The sequence below is a fragment of the Elephantulus edwardii genome, unplaced genomic scaffold, assembly GCF_000299155.1.
Source record: "Elephantulus edwardii isolate Elephantulus edwardi_28Jun2011 unplaced genomic scaffold, EleEdw1.0 scaffold00537, whole genome shotgun sequence".
NCBI lineage: Eukaryota > Metazoa > Chordata > Mammalia > Macroscelidea > Macroscelididae > Elephantulus > Elephantulus edwardii.
This window is the reverse complement of record NW_006400287.1, coordinates 18,115-41,577: the sequence shown is the minus strand read 5'-3', so window position 1 is coordinate 41,577 and position 23,463 is coordinate 18,115. Positions and strand designations below refer to the sequence as shown.

Sequence of the window (23,463 nt, the reverse complement as noted above, 5' to 3'; positions counted from 1 at the left end):
GTTTTACTTTATTAGAAAACAAGTCCAGTTTTCCAGCATCTTGGAAAAACCACCATTATGCACTTTAATAGAAGTGACTTGGTATTCTCTAAGAAACAAACAAATAAAAGCCCAATCTTGTTGGGGAGATATGGGGAATGAAGCTACAAGAAATGTCTTACACACTGAGATAGGAATGTGCATACAGACAGGCAATGAGTTGATTGCTATTGGACTCAGTGATTAGAATACTAGGTTGCAGAGGACACATAGCTAGTTTAAGCTGCTGCTCACTCAGCTTCAATAAAATAGAGCCTGGCAGCTTTAATGGAGATAAAGAATGATTCCATTTAAAAAGTTGTATTATCAGACTTTGGATTTTTAAGGAAGATGGCGGAAGCATTGTTAAACCCCCCAAACATAAAAAAAAAGTAATCGCTAAAGGAATCATAAAAGTGAACCCCACAGTTTAAGAAGGGATTTTTAAAATGCAAAATAAATGAAGAAACCCGTTGTTTTACACCAAACCTCCAGAAGCCTTAATGTATGTGTGGTACGTTTTCCAGGTCACTGACCCTTCCCCAGGGGATTCAGTCTGGACGAGCTGATGCACAGGAACTGTGGAGACAAAAACAAATCTAATAGCACATACTGCTGTAGCTGGGGAAAGGAGGGGTGCGAGACAATTCACCCCTCTCAGCAAGCACACACCATCTGCATGCTGCACACCTCCTAGGGCCATTATTACCTGTGCCTCCTATTGGCCTTGTACTGTCAAACACCCAACATAATGTTTGCTCCTTTCAGTTTATTTGATCCTCAATCTACACATTCCAGCTGTGTGGTGGATGTGGTTTTCTGGGAGGTAATTGTTAAGTCACCTGCACTGACTAAGAAAGAGTCCCTGATGATGGAGTACATTACATGTTAAGTTCTACTTTGAATCTCCCTGGAGAGAATGATGGGAAATCTTCTCCTGTAAATATTTACAGTCTCCAAAACTCAATGGATGGTCACCATGAGTAACATTTATTCAACAGAAATAGGTTTGGGGTTTTTTTACATTATATACTAAGAAGAGCCAGTGGTGTAGTGGTTAAGTTTTTGGTAGCCAACTGAAAGGTTAGTGATTCAAACACATCAGCCACATATGGGAGAAAGCTGAAGAAATCTATACATGTAAAGACGGGTAGCCTTGGAATTCCTGTGTGGCAGTTCCATCCTTTCCTCGAGGGTCACTGTAAGTCAAAGTCAACTGGACAGAATGAAATTGGGAGTATGTGTGAGGCCTTGAGGATGCAAAGCCTAGTTAGTTTGGTTCCCCTAGAAGCACATCTGCTTCTAGGAGGAAGACAGGGATATAAGTGGTTTAAAGGAGCTCCTAGAAGAAACAAATGTTTAATGACTTCAATTCATAACCAAATGATAGGTTGGTGGTTCAAGTTCAAGTTCCCTAGAAGAAAGGCCTTGAAGTCTACTTCTGAAAACTGACACATTAAGAAAACCCTATGGAATACATTTCTATGCTGTCGTACATGGGGTTGACATGAATCAGAGTTGACTCAATGGACTCTAAAGAGAGAAATAATTTATTTGGGAACCAAAAAGAGTAGTATGAACCCTTGAAAAATGACTTCTCTAGCTATTGTGTTGGTCTCCAGGTACCTTAACTGCAGACACATGTTCTTGCAAATCATCAACAGCTGTAGGATCAATATAAGAACACACTTTCCACACTGTGAGAAACAGTGACAAAGGTGGCAGAGAGTGAAGAGACTATGGCGCTGCTTTGAAATAAACCTGAGGAACCTTGGAGATGGAACCACAGTGAAAGGCTTTGCTTACTGGATGACTGAAACAAGAGCTGAGCTGTAACTACTCTGAGATAAAGTTTGCTGGACAATTGAGGAAACCAGAGGTTTTTGAGGAAACCAGCATTTTGCTGCTAAAATGAAATGTAGACTTTCACTAATTGAGGTTTTATGCCATGCTTTTAATCCGCCTTGAGAGTATTGGACTAAACTTGGACTTGCATTGATGATATTCTTTGCCTCCTCCACTTACCTAGTAAACCCCACAACTGTGTGTAAAGTCTGTGAGTCAATTCACAACGAAGGTTGAACACAATAAATGGTAGAAAAAGGTGTAGGATCATCTAGCGTGGCATGTCTGACCATATACTTATTTGTATGGCACTGTGGATATTATTGAGGGGGTAAGTTTCCCTTAATGAAGCAAGTAGATGTCAGACTCAGCCACTCTCATGTTGCAGTGGTTCCATCACTGTGGGTGACCAGATTTTAAGGCCATGTGGCAAAAATTCAGTCAAGGAAGAATCTCGGTATTTTTCTAAGAAGGATCTGAGATATTCCTACACCAACTCTCAATGGCTAGTGGTTGAGGCCGTTTCTCTTGTTGCTGTTGTTGTTTTTGTGTGCCATAGAGTTGCCTGTGACTCATAGTACAATAGTTCTGAAGCCTGTCCTATCCCAAGCCAATCTCATTGTCTCTGACACATATGCCCCTAATACTTTCAGCTCTTCCAGCATGACCTGTGACTGGAAAAACACAAGCCTAATGTGTTGAGCTGCTAACAAAAGGTCATCAGTTCTAACTCACTAGATCTTCAACAGGAGGAAACCGGGCAGTCTTCTCCAATAAAGATTTACAGCCTCAGGAAGCAGGGGATGTTTGCTATGAGCTGAAATTATTTTAAAGTCTTGAGGCTCAGTTATTTGAGCTACCAGAGGGATCCCTCAGACAAAGAAATGCAAAGCTGCAGTTGGAAATGGGGCTCCAGGTACTCAAATGCTGAAACAGGAATGTGGGTTGGGCCCTAGCATTGTCTACTACCAAAACCACATTGGTAGAGTTAAACTTACTGTTATGAGCAGCTTAAATGTAAGAAACATATATTAATTTTGCCGTAACATATTAGGAGATATCTTAAATTGTGTTTGCTGTGGGAAAATATTATAATGAATTTGATGCTTAAGTATAGAAACAAGAATATTTATGAAAAACATGCTAGCAGTGTAACATGCTGAAGTGGGCCTTTTTGAGGCCCACACCCCCACTGACCACAGAAAGTGCAAACCCAGGATATGGGAATGTAACTGATAACAACTTGCCTGTAAAGCTACTGTGTGAATCCTGATAAGGGAGTGTAACTTGTTACTGCCCATGTTGCCAAGAGAATGTAACTTGTAAATTTAAGAGTAAGAAATATATTGGGAATCAGATATATATTAAGAATGAAGGTAGAAAATGTTTTAAGAACTTGTTAAATCATATGTGAGAATTAAAATAAGAAATAAATTCGAAATTTGTTGTTAGGAATTATGTTAAGAATATATGTGAAAATAGGGAGCTCTGGTGGCCTGGTGGCAAGAAGCTGCACTGCAATCCCAGAGGTATGTGGGTCGAATCCACCAGATGCTCTGCTGCAAAAGGAGGGACAATCTCCTTCTGTACCTGTCAGACCTGATTTGACAGTACACACATAATAAATAATAATTTTTTTATAAAAAGAATATTTGTGAAAATGTACCGAAGAGTTAATATGTCCAATTAAGCCTCTTAGAGACCTAGGGCCCCCTGATCACAACAGGTGCAGGCCCTGGATAAGGATATATGACTGGTTAACACCATGTTGTCAAGGACAGAGCATGATTGGTCAAACCTATGTTGCTTTGGGACTAATGTATTTGGTTGAAAACTAAAATTTGAATGTCATTGGTTGAATATGATATAGCATCTAGTATGCAAGCTAAGGGTATTTATACCCCAAAAGAGCTCAACCTGAAACTCTCTCCATTTCAACCGGGAACACTGAGCTGAACACTGGAGACCCAAAGGCTCTTTTCAGAGCTGGAGACTTAACGGCTCTTCTCAGAGCTGAAGACTCAAAGGCTCTTTTCAGAGCCAAGAATTCTAGCCTACACTGATGAATATGAGCTACCAAGACAGTGGAGGACTCTGCCCATACCTATGGACCCTGGCTACATCGAATTGCTGAACTAGCTGAGAACCCCTGGCTACAGTGACCTGCTGAACTAGAGGAGAACCCCCCAACTGCACCAATAACCATGAGAGGCAAAAGAAGATGACAAGTTGGGATCCTGGGGTGAGTGAATGTTCTCCACTACTGATGAATCAACATGTGATGAAGTTATGAACTGTAATGTAGATAAATTGCAGTTAACTGTTTAATGCTTACTATGAATCAATGAATCAATATGTTGTGATTAATTTATGAATTGCAATGTAGATTAATTGCAATTAACAGTTTAATGCTTACCATGAATTAATGAATCAATATGTTGTAATGAATTTATGAATTAAAATGTAGATAAATTGCAATTAACTGTTTGATGATTGTTATGAATCAATGAATCAACATTTTGTGATGAATTTATTAATTGCAATGTAGGTAAATAGCAATTGTTGCTATTAATTAACTAATTAATCAATAAATTGTAATTGACTTTTGTAATATGTCTATGAGTAATTAATTAAGGCTCAAGGCTCATGACAACTTACTCATGGCTTCCCAATGATGTCATGGAGCCTCTCATGATGTCAGAGTAGAACTATACCTTACAGGGTATTTAGAAGTTGATTTTTCAGAAATAGATTATCAGGCTTATTTTCTGAGGGACATTTAAGGGGACTCAAACCACCAATCTTTCTGTTCACAGCTGAGTGAATTAACTGTCTGCACTGCCCAGTCATCCCTAGCTACAAGGGTGAACAAGAAAGAGGTAAGGTGAGTCCTGTATTTCCAGAGTTCACGTCATGCAGAAGGTATCAAGGGGCCCCTCATCAACTGTTGCATGGAATCTTGATTCCCTCCAAATTGCTTTATCAAAAAAACCAAATAAATTAAATAAGCCAATTGCCAATGGCCACTCCATGTGTGTCCAAGTAGAATTGTCTACCACTGAATTTTTATGGCTATAATCTTGAATATCTCTTATAAAGTTTTTATTTTAATTATTATTTTAACTGAAGTTTACAGAAAAGTTGGATTTTCATTCATTCATTGTTGCACATTACCCCACCCTTACTTTCCCCCTTTCCTTGTTCATTTTTTTTTAAATGTTCATTCATTGTTGTATAATTACCTCCCTCGCCCCCTTCTCCTCCCCAGTCCTCTTTGCAATGTACCTCTTATTCTGGACTGTTGTCATACGTATATGGATAATAATATATTCTCCTTTTAAACAGTTCTTTCCCTCATCTGTTCCAATGCAGTGTTCATTATCTATCCACTCTTATCCTATTCTCATCCCAACTCCATATGTCAGTGGTGCTATACAGTATTTGTCTACTTTTAACAGTAGATAGCCAGGCTTTTGAGGTGCCCCTGAGTGGACGCCAACCACCTGCCTTTTTGTTAGTAGCTGAGCTCTTTTTTTCCATCACACAGAGACTCTATGACTTTCTCCAGCCTTCTCTATGTCCCAAAATGATAGTTAGATGGCTTTCAGATCCTCACAGTTCACTGGAAACAGTGGCTATTAGCAGCTCCCAGCTGCCCATACTGGTGGCACGAGGAGTTCAGACATAGTGGCTTGAGTTTAGGAAAACAGTAAAGAGTTAGCAAAGTTTAGGATGATAGCAAATGGTTGCCTAAGTTTAGGAGGATAATAAAAGTTGCCTATGCAAAGTCCATTAACCTAATTAATTAGCTGGCTGAGAGATTGTTATTCTAGGGTCTAAGGATTTGTGATCCAGTCACCCTAATAAAACAAAACAAAAAAGCCTGATAATTTACTTGAAGAATGAACCGTCAGGAAGAAATTCCAAAAACTATCTGCCTCAAATATCAAACACAGGACATCTAACAACCATGAAAGGAATACATGGAACAAAGAGCCCTGGACACATCCCTCCTGGACTAGTCCTATGTTCCTTTCCCCTTGTCCACTACCTTTGACTACTTCCTTCAAAAGTATGGCTTGGGAAACCCTATGTGGTAAGAATGGGTAAACAGTACATTGCCAACTGCAATTCTGGAGGTTCGAGCCCATCCAGAGATGTCCTAGAAAAAGATGATCTACTTCCAAAAACTCAGTCATTTGTAAATAGTTAAAAGCGTGGCTTGATTCTGAGATAGCAGAAAATAGTCATCTGATTTCTCTCAGAACATCAGTATCTGAATAAAATATATTTAAAAATTTAATCACTGTCTTTACTCAATTGGCTCTTAGGGACAGGCAGACAATCTCCTCTGTTTTACAGTTACAAATACTAAATGCATATATTATTCTCTCCATAGAGAAGCATGGAAATGTCAACTCCAAAGCAGAATGATAAACCATACTTGGCATCTATAAACAGATAAATGGAGCTAAACAAGAGGGCACCCCCACACTACAGTCTCCAAACAGGACCGACTGCACACCTCAAAGGCACCTTACCAGAAACCACCATTATCTATTCTCCATTTGAAAACCTTTTCACATCATCTTTGAAAATTTTCAGCCCAGCTTTTGCTTCTTTTGTCTCCCTCTGGGGCTATAGAATGAGGAGCCACCTCAACTTGTGGACAGCACCTAGCGAAGGGCATCCTAGAGAGCAAAGGGTGATCTAGGGGACCCCTCACAGCCCACCAGCCCTGGCAGGGTGTTGTGGGAGTCTTTCCACCTTGGGTGCATGTGTAAAGTGCACTGGAGTCAGGGGGGTGGCTGCAAAGCATTTAATTGCTCCTGCAGCCTTCAGAGCAGTCAGCAGTCAGGTTGGTTCTCCCAAGGTTTGGGGACATTGGTCAGGATTTCACTCTTCTCTCCAAGGAATGGGGGTGTGGAGGACCAGAAAAGCAGGACTGACTGTCTCCTAAGGACCCCAAATCACAGGCACCTTGTCAATATTTTGCCATTTCAAACATGTGTTCTTTTGCCACAACCACCAATTATGGATAGGGCCAAATTTTATCAATTCCAAGATTCGGATTTTAACAGCTCTGAAGTCAGATGGCCTTTCCACTTTGATAGCATCTCATATCATTTAATCAGCAGAGATTTTTCTTTCTAAGTGGTCCATAAAATAATAGCGGTCTTAAAAAGGACAACATCTTAAGTCTTATTAAATACTCCAGGTTGTTTATTTATTTATTTATTTTTTTAGCTGTGTGTCCTTGAGGAACAGGACTCTCACTTGGAAAGCCACCTCACTGTGGACCCCTGGGCCTGTGGGACCTGCCCTCTGGCCCCTGCCAGCACTAGACTGGGCACAGAGCAGGTGCCCAATGGTGTGTAGCAATGAGAAACTAGAAGGTAGTTGTCAAAGACGTCACTGCAAGATGTTCAGTAGCATCAATTGGGCAAGCTGGCTCTCATCAAGCTCATCTCCCACATACTTCTTCCTACCTTCTCAGAATGCCCCCACCTGCACCCCACGGCCCTCCACCTCCCCATTTTCTCACCGCAATGTCCCTGTCAAACATCCACATAACCTTGAAGGCCTTCACCTCTATGAAACCCTGCCTGAAATACCCATTCTCACTCCTCACTTATTATAACTTCCATAATTATCCATTTGTCTGTGATCCCATCAGAGCCTCTTATGGTCCATTCCATGGAATCAGGATGAAAGTAATCTCTTTATTTTTATCCTCCTAGCCTAGCTCAGTGCACATTACATAGTAGAGTCTTAATCTTTGTTGAAAGCAAGAATAACCTTCTCTAGCCTTAATTCTTCCTCCACTGCTAGGCAATCCTTTCCCAATACTCTCCGTAAAGAGTGCAGGAACGTCTGTAGTGCCTGTACCTCTCCTCATCACTCTGCATTGCTTTGATCTCTCTCATAATAACACCACCTACAAAGAACTAGTGAGGGTCACTATGTCCCAGGCATTTCATGTACAACCTCTTACTTAACTTTTGCAAGAAACTATGAAGTTGAGAGTACTTTGTCCTCATTTTATGGACTAGGACACTAAGGCTCAGAAGGGCCATATAACCTACACAATCTCACAAATTAATAAGTTATTGTAGTTGGGTGTCATTGAGTCGAGGACTCATAGCAATCCTAAGAACAGCAGACCTGCACCCTGCCCTATCCTGTGCCATCTTCATCATCTCTGACACACTAGAATCCATTGCTGAAGTCACTGTGTCAATCCATCTCATTGGGATATGAAACGCTTGCTGCAGAAGATCAAGGACTACAACCTTTGTTATGGATTGCATCTTAACATCAAAGGGAAAAGAGGTCTGAGTTAGTTCACTTAGCATGAGTATGAGGGTCCAAGGGAGGGGAGGGTGGAAGCAGAGGGGTGAGGATGGGCGGGGGTGTGGAGAGGGGTGTTAATCACAGGGTTGCACAATTTGATGGGGTAGTATGAATTGTGGCATCAGGATTGGTGGAAGATCTATTAACAATTTGCGTTATGCAGATGACACAACCCTGCTTGCTGAAACTAAGGAGGACCTCATGCACTTGCTGCGAAGGGTCAAGGACTGCAGCCTTCAGTATGGACTGAGGCTCAATGTCAAGAAGACAAAGATTCTCACCACTGGACCAATTGGCAGCATCAGGATGGATGGCAAAGAGATTGAGATTGTTCACAGCTTCAGTTTGCTCGGCTCCACAGTCAACACTCTCGGCACCAACAGTCAGGAAATCAAAAAGTGTATCGCGATGGGAAAGTCTGCTGTTAGGGACCTCTCTAAAGTACTCAGGAGCAACGGTGTCTCTCTGGAGACTAAGGTGTGCCTGATACAGGCCATGGTCTTTGCAATCGCTTGTTATGCATCAGAGAGTTGGACAATGACTAGGGAGGACAGAAGGAGAGTTGATGCTTTTGAGCTGTGGTGCTGGAGAAGAGTACTGAATGTACCATGGACTGCCAGGAAAACAAACAGATTCATCTTGGAGAGGATTAAACCAAGCTGCTCCTTGGAGGCAAGGATTCTGGGGCTTCATCTGACATACTTTGGACATGTTGCCAGGAGGGACGGGTCCTTGGAGAGGGACATCATGCTTGGGAGGGTGGAGGGACAGCGCAGGAGGGGAAGACCCTCTATGAGATGGATTGATTCGATGACTGGGGTAATTGGGATGGGTGTGTCAGAGGCAGTGCGGTTGGCGCAGGATAGAGCAGGGTTTAGGGCTGTTGTGCATATAGGGTCGCTATGAGTCGCAAAATACTCGACGGCACATAACAACAACAACAACAGTATGAAGGAAATGGGAAGGATCTTTTTTGAAAAACAATGTATTCAAACTGTAAATAAATCAGTATAATTTTTTTTTTAAAAAGGTCCTCACTGCAGGACCAAAAGTCACTTGGTAAGTGTTAGAGGCAGAGTTTAAACTCATGTAGTCATGCTTCAAGGCAGCACTAAGCTAACTTGATGTTCCTCACTCACTCCCTGCCAACAAGTTGGCTCCAACTCACAGCGGCCCTCCAATGGGTTTCTGAGACTGCAAGTCACAATGCAGCAAAGTGTCCATCTCTCTACCACAGAGCTGCTGGTAGATTCAAACCATCAAAGACATGTACCTCTGGCTTGGTGGTGTAACCAGCCAGGAACGATATCGAGTTCCCTGGTCTCCAAAATAGCATCTGTAGTGCAGACTGATTTCTATTCCCAACTGTGGAGACTCAATAAATATTTAAGACTAGGTGAAATAACCCAAGTGCCCCTCAACAAATGAATGGGTAGAGAAGCTCTGGTATGCTATGGAGCATTGAAAAACCAAGGAACTCAAGCAATATTATTCAAAATGGATGACCCTGGAGGACATTATGCTGAGTGAAATATCTCAGTCACAAAAGGACAAATATTGCATAGGGCCACTGTTGTAAAACGGGACTGACATCGGGGTTGAGGGAAGACAGAAAAGGAGGGGAGGAATGATGTATATTACACTGAAACATATAAGGGAGAGAACTGTTTAAAAGGGACATATGAATGGGTATTCTTGTCATTACAGAAGTCCAGAGTGTAGGTTGCATAGCAGAATGGACTTGGGGGGGAGGGACTGCATAACAATAAAAGAGTTTTTCTTTTCAAAGAGAAGAGTGAATTGGGGGGAGGGAGAGGGAGGGAGAAAAGTGCAACAGTGAATGAGTGGAAACCCTAAGCCTCTGTAAACTTTCATTAAAATTAATTTTTTAAAAAAGACTAGGTGAATGGGGAAATGAATGGTCAATACCTTTTATGTCTACAAATTCTATGTCTGTTTCAGATTCTTTCCGTTCATTTTTCTCATCTCTTGGAGCCAAAACTAGGATAAGAAATAAAGAGAGGTCTGTGTCCATCTGCGAGTCACGGGCAGTGGGACAGAGGTGATTCTAACTCTGATTGTACCAGTGTCTTCGTCTCTCTCAGCGGGGCTCTCCTCGAGGGCTTCCATCATGGCTGCATTGTAAATATGCTCAGGATCCTGGGGACAAGAGGAAATTCCCTTTGAACATTAAATGATGCAACTTCTTCCAGTCTCAAAATGATACAGTAAGACTTAGAATCTCTTCTGCCCGAGTGCCAAGAGTTACCTTGAATTGCAATCCTCTGAGGTTGTGGATTAATTTTGCATAGTGCCCTCTCTGCTCCATCAACTTCGGGTGGGTTCCCCGTTCGCAAATCTCTCCATCTTCTAACAAAATGACCTCGTCACAAGACTCCAGGAACTACAGAAAGAAAAGCAGTAGGATTCTACCTCGGTGAAAGCAACAAACAGCAGCCTGCCTAACTCTCATCCAATGGGCCTCGGGCTCACTTAGTAAAGGGTTTCCCTTTCTGTGTCAACTCTAGGCTCCAACTAATGGCAAGCTCGCGTGTGTTGGATGCCAAGTACCAGAACTTTCTTCCAATGAACCTCTGTTGTTAGGTGTTGTCAAGTCAGCCAGGGCTCATAGCAACCCTATGAACAACAGAAACCCTGACCATCCTTCACCATCTCTGATATACTAGAGCCTATTGCTACAGTCACTGTGTCAATTCATCTCGTGGAGGGTCTTCCTTTCTTTAGTTGACCTTCCAACTTTCCAAACATGATATCTTTCCCCAAGGACTTCCATTCTAACAACACCTCCACTGTTGTTGTTGTTGTTAGGTACCACTGAGTCTAGTACTACTCACAGTGACCCTATGAATAACCAATCTGAACCCTGTCCTCTCTTGTGCCATCCTCACAATCTCTGTCACCTTTGGGCCCATTGCTGCAGTCACTGTGTCAATCCACCTGGTTGAGGGTCTTCCTCCTTTTTGCCATCCCTCCACTTTCTTAAGCATTATGTCCCTCTCCAAGGAAAAGCCTCCCCTAGCAACATACCCAAAGTACGTGAGATGATGCTTTATCATCTTTGCTTCCAAGGAGCACTCTGGCTGCACCTTCTTCAAGATCTGTTTGTTTTTTCAGCAACACCTCTAGGTGGACTCATATTTCCAACATTATCCATTTGTAGCACCCAGAAACTCTTCTTGGCATTAAACCAAAACATCAACTATCAACTACCTAGTCAATTTGGAGTCATAATGACCCCATATGTGTCAGAGTGTAACCCTGGTCCCTGGGACTTTCAGTGGCTTTGACCTTTGAGGGTGGATTGCTAATTATATGGCACTGGGTGAATTTGAATGGCCAAACTTTCAACTCAATTAGTAGCTGAGCACTCCATCATTTGTCACCCAAGCAAAACAAATAAACAAACAACCAAAAACCCCAGTTTGTTACTGTGAAGTCAACTGTGACTCACAGCAACCCAATGGGACAGAGTGGGACTGCCTCAGAGCTCGCAGAAGCTCTGTCTTTACAGAGGCAGACTGCTACATCTGTCAGGTGGGGCATACCACCCAGGGGCTCCTCACTATTGAGTTGAGGGACTAGAGAACCCTGTGTTGCCAAAGCCCGTGTTGTGCCTCATAGGATTTTAGCAATGTCATAGGCCCTTATGTATAAAATCTTTCCAGACATTGCCAAATGTACCAGGAGGGGGGCAGGGGAAGAAGGGTAAACTTTTCCCCTGTTGAAAAGCACTCGTGAGGATAGAGCTGTATCCATAGCTCTTGTGAGGACAAAGGTGGCCCTTTGTCTGTCAAGCTGAAGTACAATGAATCTATTCATTGAGCTATTGACTTCCAAATTTCAGTGACCTGCTAAGAAATCTTGGCTATCTGGGAAAGGGATTAACAAAATCACCACAGTCAAGACCAATCATTTGATGAGTCGCCTGTTAACAGTTTAAGCTTGCTTGACTCCACAATCAACACTCTTGGGACCAGCAGCCAGGAAATCAAAAGGCAAATTACAATGGGAAAATCTACTGTCAGTGATCTTGTCAGGGTACTGAAGAGTAATGATATCAGTCTAGAGACTAAGGTGCGCCTGATCCAAGCCATGGTCTTCACGATTATTTCCTATGCATCAGAGAAGTGGACAATGACTAAGGATGACAGAAGAATTGATGGCTTTGAGTTGTAGTGTTAGAAAAGAGTACTGGATAGACCATAGACTGCTAGGAGAATAAACAAGTTTGTCCTGGAGAAGGTGAAACCAGGCTGCTCCTAGGAGGCAAGGATTTTGAAGTTTCGTCTGACATACTTTGGCATGTTGCAAGGAGGGATAGTTTTTGGAGAAATATATCATGTTTGGAAGGGTTTAGGGACACTTCAAGAGAGGAAGACCCAGATGAGATGGATTGACACAGTAGCTGGGGTAATGAGGGTAGGTGTGTCAGCGACAGTGAGATTGGCTCAGGATGGAGCCGTGTTCAGAGCTATTGTGAATCAGGTCGCTCTAAGTCACAAGCAACTTGACCACACATAACAACCTTAACACTATTATTGCCATGGAGTTGAAGCAGACTAATAGCTGACCATCCAGCAGGTTTTCTGAAGCTGTAACTCATAAGGAAGGAACTAGCCCTTTCTTTTGAGAAGCCGCCAGGTTGGTGGATTCTAACCTGGAGGAAAGTATCCATCTTGGGGTTGGCGGAACAACTCCCTATTCAGACTTGGCCCCAAGAGCTCCCTAATCATGTGATAGAGAGCCAAGTTATCATGCTCTTAGCCAGAGCCTTCCTTTGTTAAAACAATCCCACAGTCGGCCTCATCCACTCCACAAAGCCCAGGAGAAGGTGACCATTACCAAGTGCTGGCCAACAGGTAACAGCCCTCAAACCTGAAAAGCTCCCCCTAGTTTTATCTGTGTGATAAAAAAAAAATCTAGTAACACGTAATGACGATAATCCACATTTTGCCCAGAGTCATTCTGTCTGTATCTCTAATTTGATTTTCCTTCATTTCCATATCACTCTGAGTTCTGCCAGAAGGGTTTTCCTTTCATTTCAGAATAAGAGAGGCTTCTTCCCATAGGAGTCACTCAGCTAAGGAAGGGACGCAGCCAAGATGCTATGAGCTTTAAGATGCTTCAGCCTAAGAAGGTTTCAGTGAAACCCAAGAAGGTCTGCCTTAGGGACACCCAAGGTCAAAATCATCCTTCCATGGTCTTGATTTTAGAAACCTGAAAGAAATCCTTAGGCTTGGCCTGATGCACACAGTGTAGACTGGAGGAGGAGCCCAGATGGCTAAAACAATAGGGGCTGACAGCTTGGCAAGTGTCAACTTTTATGCTTTCCTTAAACTGCCCAATTCTGTATCCTCTTCTCCAGATAATCCAACTAGTAACCCATTTCGCTTTCAATGTGCAGTCGAAATACATTTTCTTAGAGACTTTTCCCTGAAAACAACGTCTCCACAGTATTTTCTAATTCCTCAAAGCCTAGTTCCATCCTTTATCTTTTCATCTACCACAAAAGAGGCAGTTTTATTATCAGCCTAATTTCCAGATGGGGAAACTGAAGTTAGTATCGAGCCCTGCACAGCCTCACGCCCTCGCCTGCCTGCACGGGGCCACAGGCTTCATTCAGCCCAAAAAGCATCACTGAGACGGAGCCCAGAGGCCCCGAGTTCGTTTCAACACGACCCTGTATAGCTTTCTTCTGCAAACCCTCGACGATTTGGATGGACCCAGGGATGAATTCTAGCAGTCAGCCTGCTGGTCTCCTTTCATTTGTTGCCTCAAGTCATGGAAGAGCGATCACCCAGCCCAGGCACTCGGAGGCGTTGAGGCTGCACCGCCTGCCTGAGAGGCAAAGCAGCAGAGAATTGTTGTGCAAAGTCCCTTCAGGCTCCTCCTGGGGCTCTGCTCTGCCGCCTCCCCCACAGTGGACCCGGAGCGAGACCACAGTGCCACCTGGCGGTTACACGCACAAAGTGAGCTACAATGACCTTGGTCAAAGGTAGAACTCGGTAGACATTTAAACACCTTTTTTTTCAAATACATTCACCACAGATGAAGAGGCTGAGGCCGTGGGGGGGGGGGGGGATTTGTTCTTGCCTGAGGTCATATTGCTGGTTAGTAAATGTCGCAGACTGGACCAAAACTGATATCTAACCTCTAACTAGAAGATTAAGAATCCCATGGAATTTGCCATGTGAATTCCAACCACAGGCTACTTCGAATAGAGGGATAGTGGTTTACTTCCAAAAGGCCACAGCCTTGGAAAAAATCTAGCACGCACACACGCACCACCACCACTAACAATAACAACGAGACAATTGCCACAAAGTCAGATCCAACTTCTGAGTTCCAAGACCATGGCCCTCTCCTCTGCTGAGACTATAAATCTTTATGGGAGAAGACTGGTCTGCCCGTCTTTCTACCTCTCAACAGCTAACAGATTCAAACCTCTGAGCTCTCTGTTCTCGAGACAACAGGCAGCACGCATCATCACCAGACGTCCTTCTAGGAAGCACAGCCCCTCCTACTAAGCTACAATCCATGGTGTTGCCACGAGTTGAAATCTTACTCCCTGGCAACTGGCTTGCTTTGTGAGGATTCCTAGAGAGACTGATTCCACAGATCCACATTTGCCTGGTACCAGCTGTTCCCCTTCAGATCCCTGGACACTTCGGGAGGGCTGTCCTCTTGACGGCAGATTGTCTGTGCATCTCCGCTTGGTGAGTGCTCATTCCTGGGCTCTCCCTGGAGCCTCAAAGAAATAGAGATTTTTTTTTCCTCTCCAGCCTGGTTTCTAACCCACAGAGGCATTGGGGGTTCTAATCCACAAAAGCCGAGTCTGCCACTTCCTGCAAATGACCAGTCTAATTCGGAGGAAATCCAGTTAGTCTCCGCATATCCTTAACAAGGGTCAGCTTGGGCTACCAGCAGGGTTTCAGTTACAGTGACAGAAAAGCCTCTTTTTTCCTTAGTCTTTAAGAACTTTCCTCCTGGATACACAGGTCAACTGGTCCAACATAGTCCACAAAGACCATGTGCTAGCCTAACCCCTCTCTTGGATAACAACTGGAATCACAAACCCTTGTGAGAGGCAATCTAAGAGCAATGAGTAGTGAAAAAATCAGACAATTAGGCCAAAGGAATAACAAGACATGCCAAATTCAGTCGCCATGGCCCTGACACCACAAGTATAAGGTTATGCCTGACCATTACTGTCACTGCTGAGCACTTGGAAAGGGACAATAATAGAATAACCCTGACAAAGGAGGAGAAATCTGTGGAACAAACGCAAACTTCTTAAAAGGCTAGGCTTCCTAGATTGACAGAGGCTGGTAGAATCCTTTCATCACCCTTCAAGCCTACAATTGAAGTAACCTCCATAACTCAACTTTCAGCAACAGACAGGCCTGTAAAGGCGGCAGGAGAGTGAAAGACAGAGGACTTCTCCCCACCTCCCACAGGTCAGTCTCCGGGGATTTGGCCACCCGAAGGACAAGCGAGAGAAGGATGGACAATCTCCTCCCATGTGTCTAACAGTCTCTGAAAACCCACCCAAGGGTCAGCTATGAGTTGGTCCTGGCTCAAAGGTACACAACAATAGGAGTCAACTACAGGGAGGAGAGAGTAAGACAGGGAGAGGAGTGTACCTAGGTAGTAGGGGGAGGGTCTTGGATTCCCATCAAGGATCAGGATTCTTTGTGGGGGACAGACACATCAAGAACTGACCTCACCCTAACAAATTCTAAAAGTCTCTCAGGGTTAGGACTTTCCTCAACAACAGTCATACTCCACAATCTAGGGAGTGGTTCTGAGCAGAAAGAAAATTCCTGCCTTAATCCCAAATGCCTGGCATCCGGCTCCTTTCCCATGGAAAGTGTACTAGGAGCATCCTGGCGCCTCATGCAGGAGCTCACCATGTCCTGTCCTCCCCTGCCTGGGTCCCCTGGCTTCAACCATTGCTGGAGAAGGAGCAGCAGGGTCTGAATTGTCTTCTGGTCTCCCATTTACCCACCACTCTAGGCATTCTAGGATAAGTGTAGGGTCATCAGAAAATAGGAAGACCTCGATAAGATAGATTGACAGCGTGGCTGCAACAACGGACTTGAACATGGAGGAGACTGTGTGCATGGTGCAGAACAGGGCAAGGTTCCAATCTATTGTTCCAAGATCGCTATGCATGGTGGTCAGCTAGACAGCACCTAACAACAATGGTGGCTGCCAACTGGAGGTGGGTAGTCAAATGTCCAACCCCCACGCAGAGCTCAGTTGTTCCAAGAGAATCCACCCTTTGGAAGAGGAAGGACTTTGTCTCCACTGAGCCCACGGTGTCCATATACAGAGAGGGGTAGGCAGAACTATGCGGAAGCCAGGATGGCTGGGAGAACCATGCATCCCTCCTTTTCCCACTCCCGACCCAGCTCGTATTAAATGACAGAAGAGAGGACTATGTGCACGTCCAGTATCACGCCATGATCTCTTGGATCATGCCAGTCCCAGCCACCTGAAGCTGGTGGGTCACCAGGACGATGGTCTTGCCCCGGAGCATCTTCTTAATGCATTCTTCAAAGACATGCTTCCCGACGTGGGCATCCACAGCGGACAGGGGGTCGTCCAGCAGGTAGATGTCATGGTTGGAGTAGACAGCACGAGCCAGGCTGATCCTCTGCCTCTGCCCCCCAGAGAGATTGAGGCCCCGCTCCCCAATCTGCAAAAAGGGACAAACAGTCCACCATCAGGTCCCACCCACCACTCTGCAGCTCCTGGAGAACAGAAAGTGCTAAGAGCTTTGCAGCAAAGCACACAGTCTTCCCACCATCACATCACATCTCTTTATCCTCTACAGGAAGTCCCTGAGCACATTTGAAACTCTGTTAAGTGGAAGAGTTTCACTTCTTCAGGAAGTCTGGTGGGAAGTATCAACAGGGAAAAGGCCCTTCTTCACACGGAGCCACCTGCCTCTGCCTCAATTTTCATCCCATAGGGAGTATCTACATCTTTGCCTATTAGCACCAAAGAGAATCATTTGAGCAGAAAGTTCTGAGATAATGAACACATAACAGGAAGGAGAAGGGGCCAAAAGCAATGGAAAAGTGGCTCTGTATTTGCTTATTTCTGGATCAAGTAGCCCCCATTAAGCAACCATAAGTTCTATAAAGATAAAAAAAATGATAATCTTGTTCTTCATTCCACCTTATGAAACTGAGTCCAAAGGGGACACGTGTGATGTTTATACAGGTGTTGGGCTGGACCTGGGGGACAGGGTGCTTGATACTGAACTAAAAAAAAGCCCGTGTCCACTGCAAGTGCACATTTTGTAGGGAGATAGTTAAGCACAGAGTAACAGGACACAGCACATAACAAACACAAACCAAGTTGTTGTTGTGTTCTTTCAAATCAGAACCAACCCACAGTAGACCCTCCAGCGGGTTTTCAGAGGCAGTAAATCGCATGGGAGCAGACTGCTCATCCTTCTCCTGTGGAGCAGCTGGTGGGTTTGAACCGTGTGCCTTTGGGATTGTAATGCAGCCTCTTACCAATTGGTCATCAGAGCGCCCTAGCACCTGGGTACAAATCACTTCAGATTGTAGGACTCAAGACAGACTTTCTCAAGAAAGTAGGTTTGGAATTAGAACCTAAAGGATGGTGTCAACCAGCAGGAGCTGAGGGACATGGGGCTGGAAGACAAGTGGACTCCTTGGCTGACTTGCAGGCAGTAGCTGGTGGGCACAAACAAAATCTAGGAGGCTGGGCTGCTGTGGGGGAGGCCTGGAACGCTGGGCCAGGAAGTTAAGACAGTCTTTGCTTAATATAGGCAGGTGTGGGCACTAGCAACAAAAAACACTGGTCTCTGAGTTGATCTGTCTTTAGAGTATTCCAGTTGTCTGATCTCTGGAGATCTAGTGGAAAGGGAGCAAGGAAGACCATGCTAAGGGAGAAACTGGAAGAGGAGACGCTGTGGTGACAATACTGCGCCCCTGGGTCTTTGGAACGGCAGGTCCAGTTCAGGTATCTGAGGGAGTTCTCGGGCCAAACACTCCAAGGAGCAATGTTTAGAAGGTGACATTTGGACTCCTGGACTGAGAAGAACCAGTGAGGCAAGAAGAACGACCTGAGATGCCAACCACCCTGTAGCAACTCTGGGCTCTGGTCTTTGGATGACAAAGCTGGCTCTCTAACTAAGGAAGTAGCTGCCATTAGAAATCCTTCATGACAGGACAGGCTTGGTCATGACCTTGCTGAGCCAAAATACAAGTGGGGGTCTGTGTCATGGCCTCTGGGATATCCACCAGGCATACACCCAGATGGTGAATTCTGAGGGTGAAGTGCCCTAACTCTGTCCACATTCCCAGAGGAGTTGGAAAGAGGGCAAGCTCCCAGCTCTGCTCACCTCCGTCAGATCTCCATAAGGCAGGCTTCTCAGGTCCTTCTGGAGGCCACAGACACGCACTGTGTGCTGATACCTACAAGGGTCACAAGTCAGCATAGTCAGAAAGACCTCCACAACCACTGCTGTGTGCCAACATGGAGAGAAAACATAGTAGCTAAAACCAGGGGCTTTGGAATGAAAACAAACTGGTTTGAATCCAAACCTGAGTAGCAAGTACCTCTATTTCTCTGACATGTACCATTCCCTCAACCTCCATTCCCTAAAATTGGGATAATAACTTTCATTGAGCTGTAGTGAAAATGTAGTAGGGAATAAATGGAAAGCTGGTGCACTGCAAACCCTCTACCAAGAGCAGTTTCTGTTATCGTTGTCCCCCTACCCATCTTCTAATTAGAAAACTCAAACCACACAACACGTCTTCCTCTGTCTGTTGCTCTAATCCTAAACTCTCTTCACCCTTCTCCTTCCTGTGGCTCCCCGAGTTACAATGTACCCTTGTGATTTTACTTTAAGAATAAAATCTCTATTAGAGATGTCCTATACAAAGTTTCCCATCCCTTCCCTCTGCTGATCATCTCTGCGGAACTGTCCCAAAACAGGCACCTGCCCCTGGGCCCATCCCTCCTTAGTGCACCCTCAGTTTGCTGCTTCTCTTAACTCCCTTCTGGACTTGGGCATCTTGAGGGCAAAGATACATATGACCATCGCTGGGCCCTCAAGAGTGCCCATCCAGCATGTTCCAGGAATTTAGTAAAGTTTTTATTTCTTACATCCTAATTGATTAGTACAATCAACACCCTTGGTAGAAGCAGTCAGAAGACACATTTAGTTCAGGCTAAGGTGTGTCTGATTCACCCCTTTCAGCCCGTGATCTTTCTGATCACTTGAAGAAGTGATGCCTCTGAGCTGTGGTGTTGGAGATGAGACTATCCCCTGGACTGCTGAAAGAACAAACAAATATGTCTTGGAGAAAGTGCAGCCAGAGTGCTCCTTGGAGGCAAAGATGATAGAACTTCATCTCACATACTTGAGCTGCCAAAAGAGGCTATTCCTCGGAGAGGGCCATAGAGTGTGGAAAGGCGGAGGGTCGGAGAAAGAGAGGAAGACTCTCAACCAGATGAATGGGCACATTGACTGCCACCCTGGGACTGGCAGCTCCAGTGTGTCAGGAAGTGTGAAGATGGTACACAATGGAACAGGATTAAGATCTGTTGTTCACAGGGTCGCTATAGGCTGTACTCAAACTTGAAAACACTTAGTAACAACAGCGACTAGTAAAAGAACTCTCCTCTCTCTCTTCTAGTCTGCTGCCCTGGCATGAGAAAGCATTGTGGATGGAGGTGGAAGATTGGTGTGATTGTTGGATGCCCTGGAGTTACCTCAGGCTCATAGCAACCCAGTGTGTAGCAGAAGGAAACACAGTCCGCTCCTGCACGATTCTACACCACAGTTGTTCCTCTGTTTCAGCTCCTTGTCGCAGACACTGTGGCAACCCCTCTCACTGAGGGGCTCTCCCTCTTTGGCACTGACTCTCCACTCCACCCAACAAGAGGCCTTCCTCTAACAATTGGTCTTTCCCGATGATGTTTCAAAAGTAAGAAATAACTGAATCTTGCCATCCTTCTAGGAAGTGTTCTGGTTACACTTGCTCCAGGTCAGGTTTGCTTGTTCTTCTGGAGGCAAAGCCAAAGGCAGGACAGCAAACACTCAACAGAGCAGGACGGCTGGTGCCAAGGACTCCTGTTACATAAGCCCTTCCCACCACACCTGAACCTCCTAGTGACAGAGGGCCAGAGCCAAAGAGGAGAAGGAAAATAATAGGCTTGTTTCCTGCTGGGAACCCACATGCTGGTCAATGATTGCCAGCAAGGGTAGAGTTTGTGATTTCTCATATTAAAGTATGAAAGTCCAAACCAGGTATGCAGGTATTAGAGGGTTGGTTGGCAGCCAGATTGTTAAGATCAACTGTGTTTCTCTTTTTTTTCAATACTGTGACACTTCGAGAGGTCCCAAGGTGGCCAGCTGTCATGTGGCCCCATCAAGAGCAAATGATGCTGCTCTGGAGTTCAAGATGCACATCTAAGACTTGACCCTGTCATTTAGTAGCTTTGACCTTGAGTGGGTCAATTCACCTGCCTAAGTCTAAGCCCCTTCAGCGCAGCACTGATGTGGCACCAAGGTTTCCTTAAACAGGTGCTCATGGGACTTAAACAAGAGAATGCACAAGAGAGAACACCAAATTTGGCAAAGAACCATAGAAAAGTATCTGGGCATTACTTTCTAGAAATGAAAAATAATAAACTAAAGTGTATCAATTGTGACTTAAACTTTTATTTTCACTTCCTTTTTTTAAAATTTAATTTTATTAATTTTAATGAACATTTATGCAGAACAGATTATCCGGGAGGCTGGGCTCTATGAGGAGAAATGTGGGGGCAGGATTGGTGGACGATTTATCAACAATCTGCGTTATGCGGATGACACAACCCTGCTTGCTGAAACTGAGGAGGACCTGAAGCGCCTGCTGCAGAGTGTCAAGGACTGCAGCCTCCAAATGTCAAGAAGACAAAGATTCTCACCACTGGACCAATTGGCAGCATCAGGATGGATGGTGAAGAGACTGAGATTGTACACAGCTTTAGTTTGCTTGGCTCCATAGTCAACAGTCTTGGCACCAGCAGCCAGGAAATTAAAAGGCGCATTGCCATGGGAAAGTCTGCTGTTAGGGACCTCTCCAAAGTGCTGAAGAGCAGTGGTGTCTCTCTGGAGACAAAGGTGCGTCTGATACAGGCCATGGTCTTCACAATCACCTGTTATGCATCAGAGAGTTGGACAATGACCAAGGAGGATAGAAGGAGAACTGATGCCTTTGAGCTGTGGTGCTGGAGAAGAGTATTGAGAATACCATGGACTGCTAGGAAAACAAAGATTTGTCCTGGAGAGGGTTAAACTGGGTGGCTCCTTGGAGGCAAGGATTCTGAGGCTCCGTCTAACTTACTTTGGACATGTAGTGAGGAGAGACCGGTCCTTAGACAGGGACATCATGCTTGGGAGGGTGGAGGGACGGCGCAGGAGAGGAAGGCCCTCTATGAGGTGGATTGATTCAGTGACTGGGATAATTGGGATGGGAGTGTCAGAGACAGTGCGATTGGCACAGGACAGAGCGGAGTTTAGGGCTGTTGTACATAGGGTCGCTATGAGTCGCAGGCGACTCGACGACACATAACAACAACAACAACATTTACAGAGATTTGGGATTTCCATTGATTCATTGTTGCACTTTTCTCCCTGCCCACCCCTCCCCCCCAGTTCACTCTTCCCTTTGAAAAGTAAAATTCCTTCATTGGTATACAATCTCCCTGCAGCCCTACCACCACACTGAGTACACTCCACTATGCAACCTTCATTCTAGACTCCTGTCATAAACATAATACCCTATCATATATGGCTTTTAAACTGTTCTCTCATTTGTTTCAGTGCAGTATACATAATTTATGCAATTTTTCTCAATCTCTTCTCAACCCTGATGTCAGCCCCGTGACTTCAACTTTTTTAGAAAATCATTCGATAACTTTGAGAGCACTAAGGGTTTAGTGTACAATATGTTGGGCTGCTAAGTGAGAGGTCAGTGGTTTGAATCCACCAGCTGCTCTGTAGGCGAAAGAGGAACAGACTTTTCCCCTTAAACATTTACAGACTCGGAAACAAGATTTTGCTGTTGTTGTTGTTGTGGTGGTGGTGGTGGTGGTGCACAACTGAGTCAGAACGAGCCCATAGCTGACGTTCAGAGGGTTTTCAGAGGCTGAAATCACGTGGGAGGAGATTGCTCATCCTTTTCCGGCAGGGCAGGTAGCAGATTTGAACTGTGTGCCTTCAGGATTGCGGCACAGATTCATTCCTACACTATGCCCCCGAAAGCAGCCGAATGGCAGCGAGTTTGGTTAGGATAATACATCTTTAGCTCTGAGGACAATTACTACTAATGTCAAGGTCAACTAATGGCATGCCTGCTGCTCATGATTTCAAGCAAAGTTATGGATATTCAGCCTAAAACAAAAGTGTTGAGTTCATTTTTCTCCATCAGACACCATCTGCACTATTACAGAGAACCTTGGAACATATGGTACTCTGTTTTGGGATTAAAGGACCAATTCCATTGACTTCTCAGTGTGTGGTCACAGGTCTGCAGAAGATGTTGATCCTGACTTTCAGGTCAGAAAAAGAAAAACCAGCACCTACCTGGGTCTGATGAACATTTAATCAGAGCTCATCAGAGAAATCCACTTGGGCATCATCACCAACAGAAGCATCTGTAGCACATGTATATCAACTCTGACAGTATCCACGCTTTCAAAGTTAATATTACCTTTGATGATCATACTCTTCTCCAAACAGTATGTTTTCTCTCACATTTCCATGGAAGATCCAAGCTTGCTGGGAGACATAGGCCAAAGTTCCCTTCACAGCCACCACGCCTTCTTGCAACTGCATCTAAAGCAACAGTACCAGGGAGCTTTCAGAAGCCACATTCTGAAGAGTTCTCCTGAGATATCTATCGCACCCTTACCGCATGCCAAATATGATGGAGCAGGAGGTTGACAAGATGTTATAGTGCAAAGCCCAAGTAAACAAATCAGGGATCTCTACGTCAAAATCAAGGGAACTCATGGAACTCATGCAATATTATTCAAAATGGTTGACTCTGGAGAACATTATGCTGAGTGAAATATCCCAGTCACAAAGGGACAAATATTACATGATGCCACTGTTGTAGAATGGGACTGTCCTTGGGGTTGGGGAGAGACTGAATAAGATGGGTTCAATGATGTGTGCTGCACTGA

At 44.5% G+C, this 23,463-nt stretch overlaps 1 protein-coding gene across 1 annotated transcript in view; it reads right to left on the bottom strand.

Moving 5' to 3' along the window:
• ABCC12 (ATP-binding cassette, sub-family C (CFTR/MRP), member 12) overlaps positions 1 to 23,463 on the bottom strand; it is a gene marked incomplete at its 5' end in the record, with an annotated part of 72,120 nt that overhangs the window by 37,132 nt on the left and 11,525 nt on the right. Inside the window, 7 exons of the mRNA XM_006903208.1 lie at positions 508 to 597; positions 10,147 to 10,218; positions 10,302 to 10,377; positions 10,487 to 10,621; positions 16,736 to 16,939; positions 18,623 to 18,695; positions 22,989 to 23,113. Coding sequence (XP_006903270.1) covers positions 508 to 597; positions 10,147 to 10,218; positions 10,302 to 10,377; positions 10,487 to 10,621; positions 16,736 to 16,939; positions 18,623 to 18,695; positions 22,989 to 23,113 — 775 coding nt within the window. The remainder of the gene's footprint in view (positions 1 to 507; positions 598 to 10,146; positions 10,219 to 10,301; positions 10,378 to 10,486; positions 10,622 to 16,735; positions 16,940 to 18,622; positions 18,696 to 22,988; positions 23,114 to 23,463) is intronic.